Source organism: Ailuropoda melanoleuca, chromosome 6, assembly GCF_002007445.2.
Source record: "Ailuropoda melanoleuca isolate Jingjing chromosome 6, ASM200744v2, whole genome shotgun sequence".
In the NCBI taxonomy this organism is placed as follows: domain Eukaryota; kingdom Metazoa; phylum Chordata; class Mammalia; order Carnivora; family Ursidae; genus Ailuropoda; species Ailuropoda melanoleuca.
The window spans coordinates 77,721,589-77,733,711 of record NC_048223.1 but is presented as its reverse complement, the minus strand read 5'-3'; the positions used below and the strand labels follow the sequence as shown (position 1 = coordinate 77,733,711).

Below are 12,123 nucleotides of genomic sequence, written 5' to 3'. Positions count from 1 at the left end.
AGTAACCTGAAGACATAACAAGAAATAAAGAACACCAGTAAGATAACTGCATAGATAAATACAATAGTATTATCACACTTTTGGTTTGCAACTCCTCTTTTATTCCTGTAGGAATTAAAAGGCAAATGAATAAAACAATTATAAATCTATATTAATGGGCACACAATGTATAAAGAAGTAATTACTGACGATAACAATATAAAGGGAAGGATGGAAAGGCAAGGGAAAGGAGTGTTTGTATGCCATTGAAAATAAGTTGGTACTATTTAAACTAGGTTGTTATAAGTTTAGTATGTTCACTGCAATTCCCAAAGTAACCACTAAGAAAATTACTAAAACACATACACAAAAGGAAATTAGAAGAAAATCAAAATGGTACACTACCAAAAGTAAAAAACATACAAATGAGTACCTGAAATGCTCTGAATTGTGTCCTACCCAAATTCATATGTTGAAGCCCTAAGACCCAGAACTTAAGCATGCAACTGTTATTTAGAAACAGGGTCTTGAAAGTGGTAATTAAGCTAAAATGAGGCCCTTATGGTAGATTCTAAGCCAATCTGACCATTGTCCTTATAAAAATAGATACAAATACATAGAGAGACACCAGGGGTGTGCAGAGTGACAATTACATGAAGAGACATCAACAGAAGAGAGGACTCAGAAGAAATCAAAGCTGGGATGTCTGGGTGGTTCAGTTGGTTGAGCGACTGTTAGTTTCCACCTGGGTCATGATGTAGGGGTTGTGGGATGGGTGTCCTCCACGTAGAGCAGGAGCTCCATGCTCAGCATGGAGACTGCCTGGGATTCTTCTCTCCCTCCCCTTCTGCCCTCTCCCCGATCCTGTGCGTGTGCCAGTGCACACGCGTGCTCCCTCTCTCTCTTCGTCAAAAAAATACAATCTTAAAAAAAAAAAAAAGTAGAAGAAATCAAAGCTGCTAACACCCTGATCTTGGACTTCTAATATCCAGAGCTCTGATTAAATAAATTTCTCTTGGATAGCCACTCAGTCTGTGGTATTGCTACGGCAGCCTGAACAAACCAATATAGTACTTATTTCAAAGTATATATTATTCTGTATTATTTACTTTTCTGTTATGTAAGTGCTACTATTTAAACAAAGAAGAACACTTAACAGTGGCAATTAGTAATAATTAAAAGTAGGACTAATTAAATAATATGTGTGAGAAAATATAATAATCATTAGTTTCTTTTGTTAAAATAAATACAGCAAGTTATTTTACCTTTTTAAACTCTTTATTGGAATTTAAATTTTATAGGCCATACTGTATATTCTTAATGTATACAAATGAAAGATTTTTTAAGAGTAAAAACAGTTGGATTAAAAAGATATTGCCAGTATTTAGAAAAAATAACGATATGTTTCTTTTTGTCCCATGAAATAGAACAGTTTTACTCTTTGTGTCTCCCTTCCAGTAATACTTCTCTGAACTGAGTAGAACCATTAGGACAAACTTCTTTTTAGTGTGGTAATAATCTAGTTAAATGTAAGCTTCATTTTGACTGCTCTGCCTGTATCAAGTCCATATTCTTGGTGTCAGTCTTGTGATAATATTAAGCTAAATACCTCTCAATAAAAGCATTCGAGCATGGGATATTTAGGGTTGTACTTACTAGCAATGGCAAGTATTTAGATACGTAAGAATTAGTTTCAAACTCTACAAAATATCCATCTACTTTGAATCTAAATGTTTGTTTTGGTATTCCAACTGTTTATCAATCATGTCCTTTGCATTGATAGATTAAATTATACATGCTTTCCATGTGTAAAATGAACATCATTTCAGAAGCACATTGGTAATTTCAATTTATGCTGTCAAAGTTGCATTCCAAATGAGTTACAGTTTTAGTAAAGAAATTGAGAAGGTCTTATTTAACTTGGCTGTCCTTTTGTGGTGACTTTTTTCCCCCCACCTTGAGTTATAAAGCAGTCATATTACACAAAAATGAGACATTTGTTTGTTGTGTAAGTTTTTTCTAGTCTCCGTATGGCTTCTTCAAATATCATCAAACACTTTTGGAGAAATGGCATATAAATTTCTGTTTTAGTAAAATCTTTTTCTCCATTCTCATCCTCAACGTATTGCCAAATTAGACAAGGACATTCTTCTTGTCTCACACTTTAAAAATATTTTACTGCAGGATATCTTTTCTAAGTCCAACAACAATTATAGCCATTTTTAAGGCACATGTCCAAGGAGGCTACCTCCTTCCATTTCTTTACAGTCAAAAATCACATTAAGTACACTCATACATATTGAGAAAATTGAAGTATCCCAAAACCTTCACTATGAAAGCATCGATATCACAGGTTAAGCAAATCATACCACTTTTTAGCAGTGCTGTATACAAAGGGTGCAGAATACTTTTTAGATAAGATTTTTAAATTTTCATTAAAAAGACATTCACACTGAATAAAATTTTACAAGATTTAAATTTGCACTGACAAACATGCAGATGAGAAAAGTCTAGGATTGTATTTGGATATCGCAACAATACTATTTTATGTTGCCTGTGGTTACATTAAAATCTCCAAGAATATAACTTAACAAATCAAAGTATTAAAGAACTAATGGGAACACTTTCTTGTTGACATGATTTGCCACATCAATTGATACATCAAAGTATGATTGTTGGTCAGATCTGACAGAATGAGCTCTACACTGATTGCAAAGTGTTAACATTTACTCTCTGTATGACTTTTAGCTCTTCTTTCATAGAAGTGATGATCTTTGCAAATAATGCTCCCTTTCAATGTTTCTGCATATTTTTACTTAGCTACCACGTAAGGTATTATTAAACCATGGAACAAGGAGAAATCCACTTAAACCTAGTATTGTGTGGGGAAATTACCTTGAAACACTAGTAGCCTCCAAATATGTAAACATGCCAGCTATCCCCGAAGGCAAAGAACAAAAAAGGCTTACCAACCAAATTAAGATGTTGATACTACACATTTATTCATTAAAAAAAAAAAAACAGCAAGAAGAAAAGCTAAGAATCACACTGTAACACCTTAGGAGGCAATCAAGTTATAAGGACCTCACTATAGCTGAATGTTCAAATGCCCTGTCTATTCACCTCATCAGCCTTCCCTGATGATGATGGTGTACTTATGAGAAGAGGGTCACAGTTTAAGCAAGGGGGCCACAGGCAGTAGTGCTTAGGATCACACATACACACTCTACTTGTTCTCTGAAAGAAACTCAAGAGCAAAGACGTTAAAGCTTTGAAAATGGCCTGCCGAACAGTCAAGGTTTTATTTGCCTTTCCTGGGTAGTGTGTGGGGGGCCAGAATGAGAACATACTAAGTGTCACTAATGAGTGGTCAATTTGGGGTGATATAACTATTAGCCCAGTGGTACATGCTGATGATATTGTTTTCCATCCCTTTCTATAAGTAATACTCTTACTTGTTAACAACAGTTTTTTTTAGTCTATTCTTACAGTCTTACAGGTTACAAACTTACTTGCTATTTATATACAACACCATCAGATTTGCCTATTTCCTAAGCTACTTAATTATTTACGGTCTACACTTTTAAAAAAGTCCTATGACTTTTGCTTCAATCTTACAACCTATTAGTTTACTATATATGAATTCCATCCACCCGTTTTTTTTCTTGTCTTTACAGAAGAAATGAACACTTGCAAAATATATATTACATAAAACACATACAGATATAGAAAACACATATTTCACATGGTATATACACCATCAAGAAATATACAGAATTAAGTGGTCTATGAAAACTCAGATGATCACTGAATTTTTACCCTTAGAATAGATCCCAACATATTTCAGATCTACAGTTCCCAGCATCTGGCAGACATTCAGTTATTGTAGCTCTCCTGGGTTGTTGGTTGCTGCCCAATACTTGTTTCTTTAATAATGTAGAGTGATAGAAAAAATGGAATCCGTAATCCAGTTGTTTGTGGACTAAAGGAGAACTCAAATGGATAAGAAAAGCCCCAAACCAACCAATCAAACACACTAACACAAAACAAAACCCAGAACTTTCCCTGGTGGGCTATCCCTATCAACTCCTTTCTATTGTATTTGTATAGACTTTTTAAACCACTCTAAGCTCAAACTCAATGTCCTCATTGAACAAGACTATATCAGAATTAGATACAACAAAGACTGTATCAGAATTGTTCACTCTAAGGCTCTATTTTTTCAGATTTTTCTTAAAATTTAGACAAGAGAGCTGAAGTTACCAGTTACTACCTAGAACAAGGACTAGCACATAGCAGACACTCAATAAATAAGCACTTTATCTACAAATGAATCAGTTCTTCCTATTATTATCTGCCAAGGAAAATCTGAGAAGTTGTCCTTCTAAAGAAAGTACTTCTAATGTCCTATTTTTGAAAACTGTGTGGCTATCCTAGACATAAATTATGATTTGGCAATTATGTAGTTGGATCATCAGTCAGAGGGAAAGGAAAAGTAGCCTCAAAATATTAGGGGAAATGAAAAGCAAAACAAGATGTTCAATTGAGGGCTAGATTGAAATGACTATTTTTAAGTGGATGAGAGCCACAATTCTGGTTGTCCTGTCCATAAATGGGTAAATTTTAGTTTTGTTAAGATGAAAAACATACAGAAAAATGGCAAAAAAAAAAAAAGCCTTCAACCCCAATGGTTTCCAAGCTTTCTTTTTAAAAGTAGTATAATTTTTATAAACATTATCACATTAATCCTTACAACTTCCAAGATAAGCTTTAACCACCACATTTACAGATGAAAGACCCAGAAAAGCTGAATAAATTGCTCGTGGCTTCAAGGCCAGTAAAGTGACAAAGCTTGAACTAAATCCCAGTTCTAACGTACTCCCACCGTCCCAAGAATAAGCCCATCTCTTAAGTTGTTACGCTGCCTCACTGATTGGTGAATAAGCAAATGAAATCTGTAACTTGAATCACCCTGATATCATCGCCCACTGAAGCATTTCTAGAATCTATTTTTAAATTTACTTTTTAATTGTGGTAAAACAGACATACACAAAATTTACCTTTTTAATCAGCTGTATGTGTACAGTGCAGTGGCATTAAGTACATTCACATTGTTGAAGAACCATCACCACTATCCATCTCTAGAACACATTTCATCTTGTAAAACTGAAACTCTATAATCATTAAGCAATAACTCTCCCTTCTTCCTAACCCTTGGCAATCACCATTCTACTTTCCATCTCTATGAATCTGACAACCCGAGGTATCTTATATAAGGAGAATCATCAGTATTCAGCCTTTTGTGACTAGGTTATTTCACTTAGCATAATGCCCTCAAGATTCACCCATGTTGTTGTAGGTGTGAGAATTTCCTTCCTTTTAATAGTTTTATGTTTTCCTTTTAGCTGTTGTGAATAACGCTGCTATGAAGATGGGTGTACAAATATCTCTTCAAGACCCTCCTTTCAATTCTTGTGGGTATGTAATCTGTCTTAGTCTGCTCAGGCTGCCACAACTGAAATATCATAGACTGGATAGCGTAAACAACAGAAATTTATTTCTTACCGTTCTGGAGGCTTGGAAATCCAAGATCCCAGGTGCAGTCAGTTTGGTTCCTGGAGATGACTCCCTTCCTGGCTTGTAGATGGCCACCATCTCACTGTGTCCTCATGTGGTGGTGGGAGGGAGGGGCAGTGCAAACTCTCTTGTGTATCTTCTTATAAAAGAACTAATTCTTCATGATTAGGTAACTCATGTCCTCATCTAACCCCCTAATAACGGCTCCATCTCCATATACCAACACATTGGGAGTTAGGGCTTCAACATATCAATTTGGGGGGACACAAACATATAGTCCACAGCATACTCAGAAGTGGAATTATTGGATCAGATGATAACTCTCTTTGTAATTTTTCTGAAGAAACATACTGTTTTCCATAGTGGATACACCATTTTACATGCTCACCAACAGAGTATGGGGTTCCAATTTCTCTATATCCTTGGCAACATAAACATAAAAAACTTTGATATGACAGTAGCCATCCTAATGGGTATGAGTGGGCAGTGTAACTTAAAATAATTCAATTTTATACCAAAGCTAATATACAAAATATAAAGCAGAACAGCTCTGCTTTTAAAGCAACAAATCTAGAACAAATCAAGCATCACCCTTGCCTCTTTCTGGCAGCTTCTGAGAGGTTCCACAAACAGTCTGAAAAAAAATCTTACCAAATAGACTGGTAAGTCAGTCTTACGCCAGGGGAGGAAGGGTTCAAGTTAGATAGAGAAAAATTGTTTTCATGGGTACCTCTTTTAGTTTTCCTAGTTCAAATTTTAAACTTCCTAAAATCTAGAACATGAGGGGCGCCTGGGTGGCGCAGTCGTTAAGCGTCTGCCTTCGGCTCAGGGCGTGATCCCAGTGTTCTGGGATCGAGCCCCACATCAGGCTCCTCCGCTAAAAGCCTGCTTCTTCCTCTCCCATTCCCCTGGCTTGTGTTCCCTCTCTCGCTGGCTGTCTCTCTCTGTCAAATAAATAAATAAAATCCTTAAAAAAAAAATCTAGAACATGAGATAAAAAGCCTGAGAAAATGGGAATTGTCGTGATTCAGCTAGTAACTGAGTATCATATTGGAGGTGTATTTGGGAAGATATATAGAGTTTTGCCTTCAGGTTTCCAGAAACTCACATACATGAGTACTGATGTATTTTTACTCTGGTTCTTGTAAATGGGTTTGTTTATCTGTCTTTTAGGGGCAGAGAGGATTGTTCCTATAACATTATATTGTACTTAATAGTTTATCATTCTCTCTCTGCATCCCACCATTCCTTTCCCCATCCATATTTTGATTATAAGGAAAGCTTCAAAAGTATGGACCGAGTCCATCATTAACATCTAACTAACATCTAACAGACTACCTGGCACACAGTAAGAATTTAATAAGTAATGAAGAAAAAGAGAAAGAGCAGAAGAGGAAAATTTAGGATAGTGGTTAAAGAGAAAAGAAATGTTAAGTTTCCCAATATAAGCAAGAATTTTGTAAACAAGGAACATTTCTTGTTTATTGATGTGTCTATCATATAGCACAGAGCTTTATACATATCAATACATGTTGGTTGAACTGCTTTGCCTATGATAAAAAAGAAAATGGATAGTCTGGCAATCAGGATAGGATGTTAACCCCAAATTTACCACTAATAATAACAAAATAAAAATATCGTTTGAATTGCCCAAAATTTTAAATTCCATTTCTTCCTTTTTTAAAGCTAAGAACAATACAGTATTACTAAAATAAATTGTTACAGGGCACATATAATATTATGAACGTTGCAAAATAATAAGTTAGACAGCCACTGATTTACTAATGAGACTAACATTGGGTATAAATCCAATGGAGACTTTGATATTATGTAAGTGTAAACTTCGGAAAGGTAGAAATTGATGAAGATCCTCAAGTAAGGAGAGAACTTATTAGTGGACAGCTAGGATCCTCCCAGATTCAGGAGAAAAAGACTGAAGAGGCAGTAGCACATGCTTTGATAGATTGAGGCTTTAAAAGAAGTATCTGTTACAGAATTATCTGGACAGAACGGCGCTCCTCTCCCCAAAAATTCATATATTGAAGCCCTAAACCACAATGTGGCTGTTTTTGGATAGGACCTTGAATTAAAGTTAAATAAGGTCCTATGAATGAGGCCCTCATCCCATAGGAGTGGTATCCTTACCAGAAGTGAAACAAACACCAGAGATCTCTTTCTGAGTGGACACAGAAGAAAGGCCACATGAGGACAAATCAAGAAGGCAGGCATTCATAAGCCAGGAAGGAGTCCTTACCAGAAATCAATCCTGATGGCCCCTCAGCCCTGGACTTCTAGCTTCCAGAACTGTGAGAAATAAATTTCTATCGTTTAAACCAGAGTCTGTGGTATTTTGTTACGGCAGCTCAAGCAGCTAATATATAACCTAAGGACAAAAAGTAAATTATCCTCTTTCTGTTAACGGGAGCTCACAAAGTGACCAGCAGGAAGAAGTTTTACAGAAACAATACAAATCAATCGATAAATGCAAGGACCTTCTCCCCAGGCCACTCCACACAAATGACCACACTACCTTAGAAATTAATTTTTACAACTGAAAATATTTTAATAGTATGATGAAATCTGAGCTTTAGAAGTATGTGGGATAATTACACTGTATGTCTAAGTCGACTAAGACTTAGTTCAAAAATTTAGAAATTGCTCAACTTTTGTCAATTTTCCACTTCTCTAGTCTTTTAAAGTTACTTAAAATTCAAAAGAAAAACATTTATCAATGAGAACTCAAAATGACCTAAGTCCATCAGAGTTGACCTACAACTGCAGTTAAGTAGGATTTTGAGCTAATTTTCAAATCGCAGAGGTAAGAACCAGCGGTAGTAGGTAAAGCTTTTTCATGTCCCTCATAATTAGAAGTATACACAGAACATTAACACTCTCATTCAAGATTAGGTTAGGCTGCTGACTTGAGGAGTATATCTCAAAATGAATTTATCCAATTACCACCGGAAGATACAAATGGGTATAGATACAGAGATATGAATTTACACATACAGGTAATACGTTTATGTATGTATATATGTATAAAAGAGATATGCCTATATAGCTGCATTTAACACAAGAAAATGGCAGTATCTTGTTACAGGAAGGTCCTTTCTATATAATATATGAAATACCAGAGCCATAAAGTTTAATTATAGTTTAAAAAAACTGAAAACTAGGGTTTCTGGGTGGTACAGTCACTTAAAGCATCTGACTCTTGGTTTTGGCTCAGGTCTGATCTCAGAGTCATGACAGTGAGCCCCACATCAGCTCCATGCTCAGAGAGGAGTCTACTTGAGTTTCCCTCTCCCTCTCCCTTTGCCCCTCCCCACTGCTTGCTCACTCGTTCCCTCCAATAAATAAATCTTTAAAAAAATAAAAACAAATCTAAGAACTCTGGCACAGTAAACTAATCAAAGTACAAATAAGAAATAAATACTTCCAACTGATAAAGGGAATAATATCCACAAAATATGAAGAATTCCTACAAATCATTAACATGAAATATTATAAAATAAAGTCAATAAATTCGACAAGTAATTAAGAAGAAATATAAATGAACAATAAACATATTAAAGGATGTTCAAGATCACCAATAATCAAAGAAATAACAAAATAATTTTTGTTGATTAGATGGGCAGAGATTGCTAAAATCCCAATTCAAAACTGACAAAACTATTCTATAGCAATAAAATAGTCTAGAATAATTCTGAATCCATTCCTTTATAACTTTTAAAATAATTAACCAACCTGTGCCACTTTAATTGAATTCTGGGTGGAGCCACCAGCATGATATTCAACCTTGAATTTTTTTACAAGTTCATCAAACCTACAAGGAAATCACAGTAGAAAAAAGTTAGCATCTGTCAGTCATGACAATGCAAATTTTTCTGATTAGAAGTACACTAAATCGCAATTACTAAAATATTTTGAATGACATAATTATGTTGAATGAATTGAAATATGAAAAACAACTTTGCTAAATTTCAATACTTACAAAATTTTTTCCACAAATGTACAATTATAAAAATTCAAAATATATAAGCTGTCCATTTTTAACCATTAAACTAAAAAAGGTAAAAATAAAAATTCATAAATTATTATAAGCAATGCATATTTTCCCATATTAAGTGATTGTACAAATGTATATTCTAATAAGTTTAAAGTTTCAAATATCATAAAACTGATCACAATCAGTTTATAATTTAAAGAACTGGGGACGCCTGGGTGGCTCAGTCAGTTAAGCGACTGCCTTCAACCCAGGTCATGAATCGAGTCCTGCATCAGGCTCCTTTACTTGGTGGGGAACCTGCTTCTTTCTCTCCCTCTGCCTGTCGCTCCCTCTGCCTGTTCTCTCTCTCTGACGAATAAATAAATAAAATCGAAAAAAAAGAAAGAACAAATGAACGAAAGAAAGAAAGAAAGAGAGAGAGAAAGAGAGGGAGAAAGAAAGTGAGGGAGAAAGAAAGAAAGAAAGAAAGAAAGAAAGAAAGAAAGAAAGAAAGAAAGAAAGAAAGAAAAGGAGGGAAAGAAGAGAAAGAAAGGAAAGAAGGGAAAGAAAGGAAGAAAGAACGAACGAACTAGGAAACTACACTGAGTTGTATGATTCTAAGCAAGTTGCTTGGTGACATAATTTCTGTATCTGCCAAATAAAGGCATAGAGAAAAATGCTTTAAAAGCTTTGATACTTCATTATTTTGGCATCTGATAAAAGCTATAGAACTTCTTTCCGGGAAAATAAATACATTCACCACACATGAAACTTTTCATTTAAGATAATCCATGTATACCCCTTCTACTACACATATGCAGCCAAAGGACTATGGACACTGATCTGAATAAATCTCAAATTAGATGGCACTTATTAATTTGGATCTCAAAGCAATACTACTTACTACATAGCTCAGCATGTTAGAGTCTGTGAGAGAAATCCAAGGGGCATAAGTATGTAATTTAATTTCAAAGGGCTAACAAGCTTTGGAGGGACGAAAGGATGAATACACATGAGAAAATAGAGAAAATTAGAAAACATCAAATTATCAAATAACAAAATATATCCAATGTAGGCAGCAAGTGCTACGGGAGGTCAGTCAAAAAAGAGAGAGATTGGGATATGAGCAGAGTATTCAAGGAAGGTTTCAGTCTTGAAAAATATTTTTAAACCTTTAAAAATTTTAAGTTCAGAAGTAAATCCTTTCACTAAAATAAAACATTTCACAGAATCTCAAAATAAAAAAAGACAAATATAGAGATGGTTATATCAGGAATAGGAAAAATGGAGTTATACCCACTCCCATACCTCCAACTGCCTTGGGATTATATCTATTAATACCCTGAGATGCCAATAAACACAATTAGCAAACCTGCCCAGAACACTGACAGCGGTATCTGTATACCACTAACAATACTAATGTAATAATAAGAGTAGAGAAGGCAAAGTAGGTAGGCACAGAAGCAGAGGTGGGTAGTTGCAGTAGTTCAAAGAAAGTTGTCTTCTTACTTTCTGAACTAGGTATCAGTTAAGAGTGATGTTAGAGAATAGAGAAAGGAAGAGTGAATGGATAAAGTAAACATACAGTGATGAATTGCCAGGTGCATTTGAGGTCCCTCCTCTTTCAAAAACCAATTCCTCCAAAAGTTTTGGATGATATTTGTAATGAGCTGAATTACAAATGGGTGGCCTCCAAAAAGATATGTCCCCCCAGAACCTGTGAATGTAATCTTATTGGAAAAAGAGTCTTTGCAGATAAAAGTTAAGGATAAGAGACCATTCCTCCTGTATTACCCAGGTGGGCCCTAAATCCAATAACAATTCTTCTTATAACAGACAGAAGTGGAGACACAAAGGAGAAGACCACGCGAAGATGGGGGCAAAGAACAAGTGATAAGGCAAGAAAGCCAAGGAATACCAACACCCATAAAAAGCAGGAAGAGGCAAGAAGGATTCTCTCCTAGGCTCTTCAGAAGGAACAAAGCCATGCCAACCCCCTTAATTCAAACACCTACCCTCCAGAACTGTGACAGAATAGATTCTGTTATAAGCTCCCTAGTTTATGGTAGTTATAGCAATACCATCCTTTCTCACTTCCTCAAGAATCTCTTTCCTTAAGTTACAGCCTTCTTTAATCCATCATCAATTTCTCCCTTCAAACAACTACTAATGAAATAGCTATAATATTTTGGGGGGAATAAGATGGGCCTAAATTTGTTATAGATACTAAAATCATAATAAACCAACTACAGTACATTTCTAAGAACTTGGGAAAGTTTAATGAAAAATGTAAAATGAAATGTCTATTTTGGAAGGCATACACATACTGCTCAACAACAATCTGCCTACAGATCAGAATGCAAATTGTACCACTTCCTGTGTGTTCTTGGCCACATCTATGAATCCTTCTGTGTTTCACTTTCCAATGAGGAAAGTAAATAGGAGCTAAATAGTACCCACCTCATAAACTTGTGGTGAGCATTTAAAAAAATTACGATTTGAATGAAATGTTTAAAACAGTAACTTTAGGCATAGAATAAGTATTATAGAAACGTTAGCTGTGGAACCAAACCCTAAAA

The 12,123-nt window shown here is 35.2% G+C and overlaps 1 protein-coding gene across 2 annotated transcripts in view; it reads right to left on the bottom strand.

Annotated features, from left to right (window-relative positions):
* Window positions 1-12,123, bottom strand: part of ADK (adenosine kinase) — a 518,992-nt gene that overhangs the window by 334,876 nt on the left and 171,993 nt on the right. For both annotated transcript variants that reach the window (XM_034662708.1, XM_034662709.1), the window contains exon 4: window positions 9,304-9,382. In XM_034662708.1, the coding sequence (XP_034518599.1) occupies window positions 9,304-9,382 (79 nt within the window). The remainder of the gene's footprint in view (window positions 1-9,303; window positions 9,383-12,123) is intronic.